Source organism: Ranitomeya variabilis, chromosome 1, assembly GCF_051348905.1.
Source record: "Ranitomeya variabilis isolate aRanVar5 chromosome 1, aRanVar5.hap1, whole genome shotgun sequence".
In the NCBI taxonomy this organism is placed as follows: domain Eukaryota; kingdom Metazoa; phylum Chordata; class Amphibia; order Anura; family Dendrobatidae; genus Ranitomeya; species Ranitomeya variabilis.
In genome coordinates this window covers 747,305,324-747,323,183 of record NC_135232.1, presented here as the reverse complement: position 1 = coordinate 747,323,183, position 17,860 = coordinate 747,305,324, and the positions used below count along the sequence as shown (strand labels likewise).

Here is a 17,860-nt window from a genome sequence, read left to right as displayed (position 1 = left end):
GGAGACAGGGGCCCGGGGCAGAAAGCTGGACACAGAGGCATTATGCTGGACACAGGGGCCCGGGGCAGAAAGCTGGACACAGAGGCATTATGCTGGACACAGGGGCCCGGGGCAGAAAGCTGGACACAGAGGCATTATGCTGGACACAGGGGCCCGTGGCAGAAAGCTGGACACAGAGGCATTATGCTGGACACAGGGGCCCGGGGCAGAAAGCTGGACACAGAGGCATTATGCTGGACACAGGGGCCCGGGGCAGAAAGCTGGACACAGAGGCCCGGGGCAGAAAGCTGGACACCGGGGCATTATGCTGGACACAGGGGCCCGGGGCAGAAAGCTGGACACAGGGGCATTATGCTGGACACAGGGGCCCGGGGCAGAAAGCTGGACACAGAGGCATTATGCTGGACACAGGGGCCCGGGGCAGAAAGCTGGACACAGAGGCATTATGCTGGACACAGGGGCCCGGGGCAGAAAGCTGGACACAGAGGCATTATGCTGGACACAGGAGCCCGGGGCAGAAAGCTGGACACAGAGGCATTATGCTGGACACAGGGGCCCGGGGCAGAAAGCTGGACACAGAGGCATTGTGCTGGACACAGGGGCCCGGAGCAGAAAGCTGGACACAGAGGCATTATGCTGGACACAGGGGCCCGGGGCAGAAAGCTGGACACAGAGGCATTATGCTGGACACAGGGGCCCGGAGCAGAAAGCTGGACACAGGGGCATTATGCTGGACACAGCCAGGGCCCGGGGCAGAAAGCTGGACACAGAGGCATTATGCTGGACACAGGGGCCCGGGGCAGAAAGCTGGACACAGAGGCCCGGGGCAGAAAGCTGGACACAGGGGCATTATGCTGGACACAGGGACCCGGGGCAGAAAGCTGGACACAGGGGCATTATGCTGGAGACAGGGGCCCGGGGCAGAAAGCTGGACACAGAGGCATTATGCTGGACACAGCTGTAAGGAGGTTGCTTTCCCTGCTCCTTGCCTGGAACCACTTAGCCAGACAGCTGGGTTGTTGGGGGGAAGACTTTCTGCCCTGGACAGAGGGGACGTGGTGACTGCTGGGAAAAGAGAGGGGGGTGGTCTGAAAAGAGCGGGAGAGCAGAGAGAAGGCAGCGCGCCAAAGAGAGGGCAGGCTGCAGCGCCGTGCTCACCTAAAAGTAGTGCTCCCCGTGAGGGCACTGAGGCTGAGATACCCACCAGAGTGAAGGCTGGATGTGGGGGTGTAGATTTGGAAGCCTTCTGAATCAGAGACAGTGACTGTGCAGCCCTGGTGACCGCAGTGACAAGCAAAGATCCCTGAGTGTGATAAGTAACTGCCCAGTGTGTGTGTGACACCGTTACTACAGAGAGACTGTCGGCCTGGTACACAGAGGCTCTTGCAGCAGCGACGGAGACTGTGCTATTTCCTGGTTCCAGTTTCACTTTGAGAAGAACAGACTGCAAAAGTTTAACCCCGGAGTCTCCAGGAGTCTCCAGTTCTCAGAAGACAGGAAAGACTTCAGACTCTTCAAGTGTTGCTGGTGACGGTACCCACATTGGAATAAGGACCCTTCAGTCAGGACCTCCCTGGACTGATAAGTTACAAGAACACTCGTTAACCCTTTCGTTTCCGTTTAACTGTTTACTATTGATTTACCTCTATTAACCCCCTGTTTACTCCCTGCGAGGAGAATCTACTCCTGTAAATAAATTCCCCTCAACAGTTGGTCTGTCTGTTCCGTGGTGACATACGCAACCCTGCACTCTATTACACAGCCAGGGCCCGGGGCAGAAAGCTGGACACAGAGGCATTATGCTGGACACAGGGGCCCGGGGCAGAAAGCTGGACACAGGGGCATTATGCTGGACACAGCCAGGGTCCGGGGCAGAAAGCTGGACACAGAGGCATTATGCTGGACACAGGGGCCCAGGGCAGAAAGCTGGACACAGGGGCATTATGCTGGACACAGCCAGGGCCCGGGGCAGAAAGCTGGACACAGAGGCATTATGCTGGACACAGGGGCCCGGGGCAGAAAGCTGGACACAGGGGCATTATGCTGGACACAGCCAGGGCCCGGGGCAGAAAGCTGGACACAGAGGCATTATGCTGGACACAGGGGCCCGGGGCAGAAAGCTGGACACAGAGGCAGAAAGCTGGACACAGGGGCAGAAAGCTGGACACAGGGGCGGAAAGCTGGACACAGGGGGGCAGAAAGCTGGACACAGGGGGGCAGAAAGCTGGACACAGGGGGGCAGAAAGCTGGACACAGGGGGGCAGAAAGCTGGACACAGGGGGGCAGAAAGCTGGACACGGGGGCAGAAAGCTGGACACGGGGGCAGAACGCTGGACACGGGCAGAACGCTGGACACGGGCAGAACGCTGGACATTGGGGCAGAACGCTGGACATTGGGGCAGAACGCTGGACACTGATGCAGAACGCTGGACACGGACAGAAAGCTGGGCACAGGGGCAGGAAGCTGGACACGGGCAGGAAGCTGGACACAGGGGCAGAAAGCTGGACACAGGGGCAGAAAGCTGGACACGGGCAGAAAGCTGGACACAGGGGCAGAAAGGAGAAACGGGGCATGAGGGCATGACTGGAGACAGATGGGGCAGGAATGGAAACAGATGGGGCAGAATTGAGACACAGGGGGCATGATTGCAGAAATGGGGGCATGATTGGAGACGGGGCAGAATGGTGATACGGGCATGATTGGAGACACTGGAGGCAGGATTGGAGACAGATGGGGCATGATCATGGGGCAGGATGGATACGATGGAGACAGATGGGGCAGGATGGGGAGATCATATGGGGCAGGATGGATACTCATTAGGGCAGGATGGGAGAACATATGGCTGACGCCAGAAATGAGACACACGGGGCCAGGATGGCGAATATTATTACCATAGGGGCTAATTAAGGGATATTATTACTGCAGTGATGTATTTATTTTATTTTTTTAGTATACTGTTTTAAATGGAGGGGCGGTCCTATTACTGTGTAGAGTGACACTATGTCGCCTTCTTCATGTGGTGTAATGTAGAAGTTGGGAAAATTAAGTAATGTGTTCTGCAAACGGAACTCGAGATAACTGTGTTATTTCCTGCAGAGACGAGTCCTGGCTGGATGAAGTGATGGCGGTCTGTGCGGGATGAAAGATGAAGGACTTCACCTAGAGACGTCACTGGTGAGTCAGTGTTACCTATACACTGACACTATACACTGTATACTATATACAGAGGTCCTGCGTATAATATCACCAGTGATCACTGGATTACCTATAGACTATATACAGAGCTCCTGTGTATAATGTCACCAGTGATCACTGTATTACCTGTACACAGACACTGCATACTAAGTACAGATCTCCTGTGAATACTGGCATTTATGGTGATAGTATTGTGGGGTTTTTTATTATTGATCAGTATTGTAGTATTCAGTCACTATGTGGTGGTAATATGTGGTCTGGTCATGATGTTGTGGTATTTGTTCCTTGTATTTGATATTATTCGATCACTGTGGTGGTAATATGTCATCTGGTCATGGTGTGGCGGTATTTGTGCCTTGTAGATAGTATTATAGGTCACTGTGGTGATATGGTGTCTGGTCATGGTGCTGTGGTATTTGTTCCTTGTATGTGGTATTATAGGTCATTTTAAAAATTGAAAAATAAAAATATACCTAAATTGTACTGCATATTTTAACAAATATTTAATAGGTTACAGTAGAGTAGGGCCTGGCCAAAAGTGTCTACCTTGTCATTTTGGTGGCTTAAAAAATCTTTTGGCCAAAACAAAAGCTGCCGGCTATATGTGTGATCTGATGATGGGAACTGTCAATGTGTGATAGGTGAGAAGTGGAGTTTTTCCAAGAGAGAGCGGTGGGACTGTGGACAGTTTGAGGGGTGGAGGCGGGGCTGGGGTGGAGCCTGGGCGGAGTCTCAAGGGGGCCCCGGAAATGTTGCCAGTATGGGGCCCCAAAATTTCTAGTGGCAGCCCTGGCTCCAGCTGATCAGCTGTTCGGCTCCACAGCTGCATGTGTCGCGGCTGTGTCACAGTCACAACAAACAGGCTCTCCATGTATGTGCTGTGACTGTCACACAGCCGTGACACATGCAGCTGTGGAGCCGAACAGTTGATCAGCCGGAGTGATCCAGGAAGCTGGGTTCCCTCTACAGCTTATTCGGTAAGCGCTATAGCTTGCCAAATAAGCAAGGACCCGATCAAATTCACTCAACTCTAGCTATCAATCATTGTACAGGAGGAGGAGGGGGTGAGCTATGACATCTATCTCCTATTGTGAATGGTGCTTGCTATATATAGAGGTGTTGTCTCACAATGTAATCCTGCCAATGATGATAATAAAACTGCTGAAAAGTCTTCGGTACAGAAGTGGAATTAGGACTCTAGTTCACGTCTTAGTGGTCGGTGTGATTATGGCAAGATTTCAGATTTTTTATATAACAAATATGTTGTAACAATTCCTCAGTACGGCAAATAAGCCTCCTTACCTTGACAAGCCAGAGATGGTATGTCACTCTCCATAAGGAGAAACGATACCCCTTAGACCCCATGTCCAGAGCCTCTCACCTAGCCAAATCAGTTCTCATGCTTCGCACTGACGAGGGCCAACAGCCCGAAACACCGTGTCTGCGAATTGAGATACTGATTTGGCTTTTATCCTAAGTCATATTGCACGACTCGTTAAAGGGTTAATTGTGACTTGTAGGATCGCTACTTCCAATAGGTGGCGCTGTAGAGTTTAAGTCCTCTTTTTCTCAGAAGAGGCAATTTGCATATTTAAATTCCCAGAGGAGCATTGTACGGCAAATAAGCCTCCTTACCTTGACAAGCCAGAGATGGTATGTCACTCTCCATAAGGAGAAACGATACCCCTTAGACCCCAGTCCAGAGCCTCTCACCTAGCCAAATCAGTTCTCATGCTTCGCACTGACGAGGGCCAACAGCCCGAAACACCGTGTCTGCGAATTGAGATACTGATTTGGCTTTTATCCTAAGTCATATTGCACGACTCGTTAAAGGGTTGATTGTGACTTGTAGGATCGCTACTTCCAATAGGTGGCGCTGTAGAGTTTAAGTCCTCTTTTTCTCAGAAGAGGCAATTTGCACATTATTTAAAACAAATTCTTCTCCTGATTAGTCACTCCAAAATAAAAGTCTGATAGTAATCAGTAGGTCAGAAAAAGCAAAATCAGGTGTTGTGTATATATAGTGTGTATATCCACCTGATTAGAAGAGATTCCCAACATATGAGGATAAAACAATATATTTTTTTTGATTCACAAAATTAAAACCATTTAAAAAGACAGCGGATATGACCTTGAAAGAAGGGAGAGGAGACTGCTGCAAAACCGATTGAAAACCTGTTAATATGGAGGTAAAAACAAGGAGGATGAAGGAGGATTCTAGAAATGAGGCTGTGAGCTTATAATGGGTGAATAAGTGTAGTAGATGATACCGTGCAGTCCTGTATAGGGCTCTACAAAATGCACATGTCCAGGCACTTATCAATACAGAAACAACAATAAACAGGCTCTAGATCCAATCACTCCCTCAGCAGTGCACACAAGGCTGTACAGACAGAATGGTCATTATTTACCTCCACAGAGATGATAGTGCAGTCAGGATGGCGTGCATTGTTCCCCTCACACCCGACGCGCGCCGTTTCGCTGATCGCTTCTTCTGATTCTTCTGTGGTGATAAGTGCCTGGACATGTGTATTCTGCAGAGCCCTATAGAGAACTGCACGGCATCATTTACTACACTTATTCACCCATTATAAACTCACAGCCTCATTTCTAGAATACTCCTTCATCCCTTTTGTTTTTATCCTCAAATGTTGGGAATCTCTTATCAGGTGGATATACACACCATACATACACACCACCTGATTTTGTTTTTCTTAATGAATTTTTGAGCTGCCTAACCCCTATTTAGTGCAGTTTGGACAGGTACAGCGGCTGGAACCAGGCCTCACTTCTCCAACAATCAAATTAATCAATGAACATGTAATATGTAGAGTACAGTAACCACTCCTCTGTACAGCAGGCGGTGCGCGGTCTTGGTTTTCTCTTCTAATGGGGAAATGAGGACATCATGTGACTGCTGCAGCCAATGATTAGCTACAGTGGTCACATTCCTTCTGAGCAGCAAAAATAATCTCTTTTTTTCCTGGTTCAGACAAAATATGACCTATGTACATAATCAGTGGCCATCCAAAGGCTGCAGTGATCACCTGAGTCCCCCACTACCACAGAAGTCAACCACAGCAGCAGTACCAAATAGTGTTGTGGTCCAGAAGGTAAGTATTGAAGCCAATTTTGTCAAAGTAATGGACAACCCCTTTAACTAGTCACCCATTTATTTAAATAGCCATCATGTAATACCACATTTGTCCAGAAGTGGCCACTGCAGGAGTAATGTGGAGAAGCCGCAGGGAGCTTTAGCTGCTGGATCAGAGGCGATCAGCCGATTGTAAAGGATTCCTCAGTTGCAGGGGTAACATGTCACGTAGCTGTTATATTACATTATATTGTGCAAAAACTTTCCAGCCAATATAGGGGGAAGCTAAACAGGCACAAACAAGATAGAGCTTCACAGAAATTCATGGAACCCAGTGACAAGCAGAGACTGTCAATAAAGGTATATTAACCTTGGCGAGACCAGCCCTATTGATCAGAGATCAGCGGTGCCAATTATTTGCTGGCACCTCCGCTGGTGCTTTGTGTCACTATCTCTTCACCTTTATCCTACCTGAACCTGAGTAACTTAATTACCTGGGAAATTCGTGTTCTACAAACTTGTTATCGGAGCTTGAGCAAACATCTTGCACCAGATTCTGTTTTCCTTGGTATAAGGTGGGAGCCTCACATAATTGGCAGCTGCACATCAATTCTTCTCGCTACTAGAAGACGGCGAGAAATTATACAGTGCGGAGCAGGGTAATATAATCTGTCGTCCGTCCTGTGGAATCGAGTCTCGAGAACTCACGTGTGGAGAGGAATTACTGCAAGAGCATTACTCAACAGCAGCTTCAGCCACCCCCGAAATGGCCCACCGACCCTCCAAATAGGGTTCCGTTCCTTCTCACCCACAAAAGTCTATGTAGTTGGAAGCCACCACGCCATGAGTTTAAATGAATAGTAGGGCTACTTTCTTCCAATATTATTTATAGCTACGCCTAGATTAACCGATTAGTGCCTTGGGCATCCTACAATAAGGTCTTGTCCATTTTTTTGGCCATTTCTTTTGGTTAGAAGTGTGCACACCTAATTGCAACCTAAAGTTTCTGGGAACTTTGGTGATCAGTTGAACATTGCAACAAGTGATCAGTTCTCCTGCTGTGCCCCCATAGGGGAACTGAAGTATTATAGATCAAGAGGTGAAAGGCGCAGTTATTGTTGGATTTTACTTACCTGTCTCACGTCAATGTAATTAAATCTAAGAAAGTGAGTATAATTGATGGAAAAAAATCTGTGACTTTGTTTTAGGGCTTCTGTATAAATGTAATCAAAAATTGAATTATACATATTTTATGTTGTTAAAAAAATGGAGATTAAAAGCCCGTTAACCCTTGTTTTCTTTTCAGTTCCGAGTCTACATTGGAGCCTTCACAAAAGAGAAAAATGAATATGCCGATCTTATCGTCTTACGGTTTCTCTCCATGAATTCCATAGTGGATCCTTGGCTATTTATCATCTGCAGGACATCAAAATTTCACACCCATGTGCACAGTTTGTGCAGCTGGTTTCACACCACAAACACCACCCAGAGCCAACTACTGGACGAGTGCACCAAGAGTGAATTGTGATCTTGAGACTGGAGTACAATTTCTTGCTCTTGCCAAAATTTTGGCAGTTGACAATAAAAACGTTTGGGGATGAAGATGTTCCCTGCTGAGGATGCACTTGGTTCAGTAATATATTTACAATGTATAAATCCACTGATAAGTATTGAAGGCTATAAGGATATTATGAAGTCTTTATTTATGAGACCATTGCACATTAGTCTACGAAGATCGATCGGGTCAAGCTCTGGATTGTAATGGAACAGTCAAAAGGACACTCAGATGGAATCATGGGCAGGAAAGTGAGAAAGAGCGATCAGCTGGAGAGAAAAAATGAGAATCGGAAATAGAGATAGTTTACAGATTGTATATAATGTATATAAATAGGAGTCTGGGTCATAATATCAGATCTTTTATGGTGAGATAATTGAAGAGAAGTTTGTGGTGGAGGCAGAATAAACAGAAGCCTACAGAGCTATATCATAGAGTGTTCCCTTCTTAAAGTTACAACACATTTGGGTTATGTTTCTGGCGCCGTAAGGACTTCTGTCTAAAATCCCGATAAATGGGATTTGGCTAGGACCCATGGCAGTACCATTCACTATCATAGTCACTTCTGGCCTCCTTTCTGGTAGGGTGTGCTTTATCACACTTTTGTGCCCTTCTAAGAAAGATGGACCCTCTTGAAGCAGAGGCCAGGCAGACTGATCAGAAAGTGGCTCTGTCTGACTCATTATACGGAATTTGGCAATATGGAGAAAATCACATTAGGCTTCCTGTACTGAGAAATAAGCCTTGGAGTTTCAAATACGTTTTTTATTGATAACAAAATGTTTTGGCTCTGGCACAATGTATTTTTCAAGATCTAAAACAAATGTCATTTGTTTGTTTTTTTACCTTGATAAATACATCGGACTGTTGCCAAAATGCTTTGGAATCAATAAAAACCTTATTTGCAAGACTCTTTGTTTCTCACAACAAAAGACCGCCTACTGTTATTTTTTTTCATCTTCTCCGGCCACAGGGCAGCATCAGAAATCCACACTTAAACAAGTGTTGTGCCTTCACGCAACACCACCGGGTGAGCGCAAACGCCCCCTCTGTGGTCTCCCAAATGGTACGGCCCTGTTGTGTGCACTTCTGACAATCTCTAGACTTCTTCTTTATAGGGAATTATGCCATCGGGGGTAACATTCAAATTCCATTTTTCAGCAATGGAAACAGAAGTCCCAAGGAAGCCAAAAGTGTAAGGCCCAAACGTAATGTGAACATAGCCCATAACAGTGAGCAGGGGAAACAAGGAGACTGTAAGGGTATGTGCACACATTAAGTATTTGCTGCAGACATTTGTACTGAAAATGCTGAAGTGTTGTTGGCAGGAAAGATGAAGCATAAAATATGTACAGTTTTGCTGCATTTTTCCCCATTCATTAGAAAACAGAAAGAACTGACATGCCGCAAATTGGAACCTGCTGCAAATCTGCAACACGAGACTCCGGGAACGTCGTTAACTTTGCTGGAACTAGGAAATTCTTCATCTTTTGTGAAAGAAACTGCAGGGAAAAAAAGTGGCAAAAAATGCAGCAAATACTTAATGTGCACCACATTTTTGTAGAAGATTATTTTTTTGACCAAAATATATGTATTTAAATAAAAATATCTAACAAATAAAGAAGCACTCTACAGAGTAGCACGCTACAGTGCTATAGCATATAAACATGAAATATATGAAAAATTAACTGCATTACTGCGCTAGAAATTAAGAAAAAACAAGATACTTAGCTCATGAATTGGCCACATTATGCACTAAGTATCTTCTACGTTGTTATGTATGGAGATGGCTGCTCTTAGTTTGCACCTGTACACACCTGCTTGGAAGTGACAGTCAGTCTTTTGATGTTGAAATAAAAATATGTCCCTAAATGTGTCCATATTCTTTAAGATTCCACGGTCTTTTGTTGGGTAGGGGTACACTCTCTGGAGATGTGCATGCAGCCATGGCCACAGTCAGGATGACCGAGGAGCCATCCGTCCACCATAAGGGCTGTCTGGACACTTCTTTGCAGTGGCCTCCATGTCTGCTGAACTTTCCGATACACTATAACAAATTGTATGCAGACATGGAGGCCGGATGGAGGATGGAAGCTCCGTCTACTAAGGTGCCGTCTGCTGCACTTTCCCATAGAGTATAACAAATTGTATGCTGACATGGAAGCCGGACAAATACCTAGAGTAGGGGAGACAGCGGCACGCAGAGTGCAGGAGTTCAAAAAGGGTGCACGTCATGTACAAGGTGTGTGGAGCGGAGCCGTGTGTGTACGAGGTGTACGGAGCAGAGCTGCGTGTGTACGAGGTCTACAAAGTGGAGTTGGGTGTGTACGAGGTGTGCAAAGCGCAACCGTGTGTGTACCAGGTGTTCGGACCAGAGCCGTGTGTGTACAAGGTGTACGGAGTGGAGGTGGGTGTGTATGAGGTGTACAGAGCGCAGCCGCGTGTGTACAAGGTGTACGAAGAGCAGACGCATGTGTACGGAGCGGAGCCATGTGTGTACGAGGTGTATAAAGCGCATCCGCGTGTGTATGAGGTGTACGGTGCGAAGCCAGTTGTGTATGAGGTGTACGGAGCAGAGCCGCGTGTGTATGAGGTGTGCGGAGTGGAGCCACGTGTGCGAGGTACACGGAGCAGAGCCATGTGTGTGTATGGAGCGGAGTCGCGTGTGCATAACTCCCAACCATCCCAGATCCAACAGAAAAGTCCCGATTTTGAGACTCTGTCCTGCTGTCCCAGCCGGGATCCTCCTTTTCCCGCATGGCCTCAGACCAAATGTACTGCCGCTTTAAACTGCTAGCGCGATTGCTAGCTGTGTCGGATCGGAACAGATATTGCTCCTCGCTCTGACACTGATTGGCACAGGAGACATGGAGAGGTCTTTATCAGTGGCTTCCCGAAGCTGCAGTGACGTGAGCAGTCAGTGGCGCGGCGTGGCAGGATAACATCATTCAAAGCCGCGGGAGAGGAAGCTGCAGGCTGATGCGAGGGAGCGCAGTGAGAGGTGTGCGTGTGTATAGGTGTGTGTGTAGTGATGAAGAAGGCAATGATGGGGGTTGGGGAGAAGGCAATGATGGGGGTGGGGTAACTACGTGTTGCCATTATACTGTACGCAGTATCATGTGGGGCCATTATACTGTACCCAGCATCATGTGGGGCCATTATACAGTATGGAGCATCATGTGGGGCCATTATACAGTATGGAGCATCATGTGGGTCCATCATACTGTACCCAGCATCATGTGGGGCCATTATACTGCACCCAGCATCATGTGGGGCCACTATACAGTATTGAGCATCATGTGGGGCCATTATACTGTACCCAGCATCATGTGTGGCCATTATACAGTATGGAGCATCATGTGGGGCCATTGTGCTATACCCAGAATCACAGCATCATATGGGGCCAATATACAGTATGGAGCATCAAGTGGGGCCATTATACTGTACCCAGTATCATGTAGGTCCATTATACAGTATGGAGCATCATATGGGCCATTATACAGTATGGAGCATTATGTGGGCCATTATACTGTACCCAGCATCATGTGGGGCCATTATACTGTAGCCAGCATCATGTGGAGCCATTATACTGTATGGAGCATTATGTGAGGCCATTATACTTTATGCAGCATCATGTGGGGCATTATACAGTATGCAGCATCCTTTGAGGCCATTATACTATACAAAGCATCAGGGGAGGCCATTATACTGTACGCAGCATCATGTGGGGCCATTATACTGTAAGCAGAATCATGTGGAGCCATTATACAGCATGAAGCACTGTATGGCCATTATACAGTACTGAGCATCATGTGTGGCCATTATACAGTATGGATTACTACGTGTGACCATTATACAGTATGGAGCATCATGTGTGGCCATTATACCATATGGGGCACTATGTGTGGCTATTATACAGTATGGAGCATCATGTGTGGCCATTATACAGTATGGAGCACTGTGGGGACATTATACAGTATTGAACATATGTGGCCATTATACAGTATGGAGCATCATGTGTGGCCAGTATACAGTATGGAGCATCATGTGTGGCCATTATACAGTATGGAGCACTGTGTGGCCGTTATACAGTATTGAGCATCATGGGTGGCCATTAAACAGTATGGAGCACTGTTTGGCCATTATACAGTATGGAGCATCATGTGTGGATATTATACAGTATGGAGCATCATGAAGGGCCATAATATTGTTTTGAGCATTATGTGTGGCCATTATACAGTATTGAGCTTCATGTGTAGCCATAATGCAGTATTGCAGCTTTACATGAACACCCGAGCCTTACACTATGGCTGGTCCAAATAACTAAAGCAATTGTTACCATCCACCTCTCGTGTCTCCCCTTTTCCTCATAGTTTGTAAGCTTGGGAGCAGGGCCCTCATTCCTACTGGTATCTGTTTTCAACTGTGATTAATGTTATGCTGTAATGTCTATTGTCTGTACAAGTCCCCTCTATAATTTGTAAAGCGCTGCAGAATATGTTGGCGCTATATAAATAAAAATTATTATTATTATTATTGAGCATCATGTGTGGCCATTATACAGTATTGAACACCATGTGTGGCCATTATACATTATTGAGCACCATGTGTGGCCATTATACAGTATGCAGCATCATGTGTAGCCATTATACAGTATGGAGCAATGTGTGGCCATTATACAGTATTGAGCATCATGTGTGGTCATTATACAGTATGGAGCACTGTGTGGCCATTATACAGTATTGAGCATCATGTGTGGCTATTATACAGTATGGAGCGCTATGTGTGGCCATTATACAGTATGGAGCATCATGTAGGGCCATTATATAGTATTGAGCATCATGTGTGGCCATTATACAGAATTGAGCTTCATGTGTGGCCATAATGCAGTATTGCAGCTTTACATGAACACCCGAGCCTTACACTATGGCTGGTCCAAATAACTAAAGCAATTGTTACCATCCACCTCTCGTGTACTTATGCAGTACTGAGCATCATTGAGCATCATGTGTGGCCATTATACAGTATGGAGCATATTGTGTGGCCATTATACAGTATGGAGCACTGTGTGGCCATTATACAGTATGGAGCATCATGTGTGGCATTGTACAGTGTGGAGCACTGTGTGGCCATTATATAGTATTGAGCATCATGTGTGGCCATTGTACAGTATTGACCATCATGTGTGGCCATTTTACAGTATGGAGCACTGTGTGGCCATTATACAGTATTGAGCATCATGTGTGGCCATTATACAGTATTGAGCAACATGTGGGCCATTATACAGTATGGAGCACTGTGTCGCCATTATACAGTATGGAGCATCATGTGTGGCCATTATACAGTATGGAGCATCATGTGGGGCCATATTTTTTTGTTTACAATTATTGTTTATGAAACAGTGTGAGCAGCAGTGCTAAATGGGTGTGGATGGGGCGTGGATATGGGTGTGACTAGTTGTGAAATGGGTGTGGTTATTTTCCACCATAATATGCAAATAAAATGATAAAAAAACAGACAATGTGATTTTCTGGAATTTTTTTTCTCAGTTTGTCTCCCATAGTTGAGGTCTACCTATGATGTAAATTACAGACACCTCTCATCTTTTTAAGTGGTGGAACTTGCACTATTGCTGACTGACTAAATACTTTTTTGCCCCACTGTATGTATGTACGGTATGTGCATTTGGGTGTATTTTATATGTATGTACGGTATGTGTGTACTATATGTATATAACTGTATCTGTGTATGTACGGTATATGTGTGTGTATCTGTGTGTATGTACGGTATATGTGTGTACGGCATTTGTGTGAATGTACGGTATATGCATGTGTGCATGTACGGTATGTGTATGTATGATGGTATATGTATGTGTATCTGTGTGTATGTATGGTATATGTATGTGTTTGCATATACTGTATTTGTATGTGTATCTGTGTGTCTACGTACGGTGTATGTATGTGTATTTGTGTGTATGTATGGTATATGTATGTACGGTATGTGTATACTATCTGTGTATATAACTGTATGTGTGTATGCATGTAAGGTGTATGTCTGTGTATGTATGTATGGTATGTGTATCTGTGTGTATGTACGGTGTATGTATGTACAGTATATGCCGGAACAAAAATCATTGTTCTCATCAGCACATCGCCCAGTTAAAACTGCAGATATTCTGCTAAGATGATACTGTATGGGGACAGATTGATTTACTAGTGATCATTCTGTCCCCAGCCAGTGTAAAGAGGCTGGAAACAAGTGGCGAATGACTTCAATATTGTTGATCACGCTCGTTTAGTGGCCTGAAATCAGCGCATGTAGCTACAACCAAAATGTTTCTGTTGGTGCAATATGTTAGCATTTGGGGCCCCATTTTAAACTTTTGCCTAGGGCCCCACTTTGCCTAAAACCGGCCCTGCCTGTGGAGAGATCTAAAAATGGCAGTTTGGAGAAGGCACCCTTCAAATATCAGGGACCAGAAGCAGTTTGCCAAAGAAGAATGGTCTAAAATTCCAGCAGAGCATTGTAAGAAACTCATTGATGGTTACCGGAAGCGGTTGGTCGCAGTTATTTTGGCTAAAGGTTGTGCAACCAAGTATTAGGCTGAGGGTGCCAATACTTTTGTCTGGCCCACTTTTGGAGTTTTGTGTGAAATGATCAATGTTTTGCTTTTTGCTTCATTCTCTTTTGTGTTTTTTTCATTTAAGACAAATTAAATGAAGATAATAATAACAAAGAATTTGTGTTTGCAATCATTTTCAGGAAGAAACTGAGTATTATCGCACAGAATTGCAGGGGTGTCAATACTTTTAGCCACAACTGTACCATACATAGACACACAGATACACATACAGTACAGACCAAAAGTTTGGACACACCTTCTCATTTAACCCCTTTACCCCCCAAGGGTGGTTTGGATGTTAATGACCGGGCCAATTTTTACAATTCTGACCACTGTCCCTTTATGAGGTTATAACTCTGGAACGCTTGAACGGATCCCGGTGAATCTGACAAAGTTTTCTCGTGACATATTGTACTTCATGATAGTTGTAAAATTTCTTTGATATTACCTGCGTTTATTTGTGAAAAAAATGAAAATTTTGAAAATTTTGCAATTTTCCAACTTTGAATTTGTATGCAATTAAATCACAGAGATATGTCACACAAAATACTTAATAAGTAACATTTCCCACATGTCTACTTTACATCAGCACAATTTTGGAACCAAATTTTTTTTGTTAGGGAGTTATGAGGGGTTAAGAGTTGACCAGCAATTTCTCAATTTTACAACACTATTTTTTTTTAGGGACCACATCTCATTTGAAGTCATTTTGAGGGGTTTATATGATAGAAAATAACCAAGTGTGACACCATTCTAAAAACTGCACCCCTCAAGGTTCTCAAAACCACATTCAAGAAGTTGATTAACCCTTCAGGTGTTTCACAGGAATTTTTGGAATGTTTAAGTAAAAATGAACATTTAACTTTTTTTCACAAAAAATTTACTTCAGCTCCAATTTGTTTTATTTTACCAAGGGTAACAGGAGAAAATGGACCCCAAAAGTTGTTGTGCAATTTGTCCTGAGTACGCCAATACCCCAAATGTGGGGGTAAACCACTGCTTGGGCGCATGGCAGAGCTCGGAAGCGAAGGAGCGCCATTTGACTTTTCAATGCAAAATTGACTGGAATTGAGATGGGACACCATGTTGCGTTTGGAGAGCCCCTGAAGTGCCTAAACATTGAAACCCCCCATAAGTGACACCATTTTGGAAAGTAGACCCCCTAAGGAACTTATCTAGATGGTGTGGTGAGCACTTTGACCCATTAAGTGATTCACAGAAGTTTATAATGCAAAGCCGTAAAAATAAAAAATCATATTTTTTCACAAAAATGATCTTTTCGCTCCCAATGTTTTATTTTCCCAAGGGTAAGAGAAGAAATTGGACCCCAAAAGTTGTTGTACAATTTGTCCTGAGTACGCTGAAACCCCATATGTGGGGGTAAACCACTGTTTGGGCACATGGGAGAGCTCGGAAGGGAAGGAGCGCCATTTGACTTTTCAATGCAAAATTGACAGGAATTGAGATGGGACGCCATGTTGCGTTTGGAGTGTCTAAACAGTGAAACCCCCCAATTATAACTGAAAACCTAATCCAAACACATCCCTAACCCTAATCCCAATGGTAACTCTAACCACACCCCTAACCCTGACACACCCCTAACCCTAATCCCAACCCTATTCCCAACCGTAAATTTAATCCAAACCCTAACCCTAACTTTAGCCCCAACCCTAACCCTAACTTTAGCCCCAACCCTTACTGTAGCCTTAACCCTAGCCCCAACCCTAACCCTAGCCCTAACCCTAGCCCTAACCCTTGCCCTAACCCTTGCCCTAACCCAAACCCTAGCCCTAACCCAAACCCTAGCCCTAACCCTAGCCCTAACCCTAATGGGAAAATGGAAATAAATACATTTTTTTAATTTTTCCCTAACTAATGGAGTGATGAAGGGGGGTTTGATTTACTTTTATAGCGGGTTTTTTAGCGGATTTTTATGATTGGCAGCCGTCACACACTGAAAGACGCTTTTTATTGCAAAAAATATTTTTTGCGTTACCACATTTTGAGAGCTATAATTTTTCCATATTTCGGTCCACAGAGTCATGTGAGGTCTTGTTTTTTGCGGGACGAGTTGACGTATTTATTGGTAACATTTTCGGGCACATGACATTTTTTGATCGCTTTTTATTCCGATTTTTTTTTAGACAGAATTACCAAAAACCAGCTATTCATGAATTTCTTTTGGGGGAGGCGTTTATACCGTTCCGTGTTTGGTAAAATAGATAAAGCAGTTTTATTCTTCGGGTCAGTACGATTACAGCGATACCTCATTTATATCATTTTTTTATGCTTTGGCGCTTTTATACGATAAAAACTTTTATAGAAAAAATAATTATTTTTGCATCGCTTTATTCTGAGGACTATAACTTTTTTATTTTTTCACTAATATTGTTGTATTGCGGCTCGTTTTTTGCGGGACAAGAAGACGTTTTCAGCGGTACCATGCTTATTTATATCCGTCTTTTTGATTGCGTGTTATTCCACTTTTTGTTTGGCGGTATGATAATAAAGCGTTTTTTGCCTCTTTTTTTTATGGTGTTCACTGAAGGGGTTAACTAGTGGGACAGTTTTATAAATCGGGTCGTTACGGATGCGGCGAAACTAAATATGTGTACTTTTATTGCGATCTGATGTGCACAGCTCCAGCCTTACCAGCATTTTGGATCCGGGCCTGCTGCAGGGAGGAGGAGGTAAGAGACCCTCTGAGCAACACGATCACATCGCGTTGCTCCGGGGGTCTCAGGGAAGCCCGCAGGGAGCCCCCTCCCTGCGCGATGTTTCCCTATACCGACGGAACACTGCGATCATGTTTGATCGCAGTGTGCCGGGGGTTAATGTGCCGGGGGGCGTTCCGTGACCACTCCTGGCACATAGCGCCGGATGTCAGCACGATAGTCAGCTGACACCCGGCCGCGATTGGCTGCGCTCCCCCCGTGAGCGCGGACAATCGCATATGACGTATATCCCGTCGGTGGTCATATGGGCCCACCTTTACGGGATAGTACGTCTAATGTCAGAAAGGGGTTAAAGATTTTTCTGTATTTTCATGACTATGAAAATTGTAAATTCACTCTGAAGGCATCAAAACTATGAATTAACACATGTGGAATTATATACTTAACAAAAAAGTGTGAAACAACTGAAAATATGTCATATTCTGGGTCCTTCAAAGTAGCCACCTTTTGCTTTGATGACTGGTTTGCACACTCTTGGCATTCTCTTGATGAGCTTCAAGAGGTAGTCACCGGAAATGGTTTTCACTTCACAGGTGTGCCCTGTCAGGTTTAAAAAGTGGGATTTCTTGCCTTATAAATGGGGTTGGGACCATCAGTTGTGTTGTGCAGAAGTCTGGTGGTTACACAGCTGATAGTCCTACTGAATGGACTGTTAGAA

General features: G+C 45.0%; 1 protein-coding gene across 1 annotated transcript in view; it reads left to right on the top strand.

The window, feature by feature from the left end:
* PTGDR (prostaglandin D2 receptor) overlaps positions 1 to 9,584 on the top strand; it is a 29,445-nt gene extending 19,861 nt beyond the window's left edge. Inside the window, exon 2 of the mRNA XM_077270061.1 lies at positions 7,597 to 9,584. Within this exon, the coding sequence (XP_077126176.1) occupies positions 7,597 to 7,818 (222 nt within the window). The 3' untranslated portion in view covers positions 7,819 to 9,584. The remainder of the gene's footprint in view (positions 1 to 7,596) is intronic.
* The last annotated feature ends 8,276 nt before the right edge of the window (positions 9,585 to 17,860 follow it).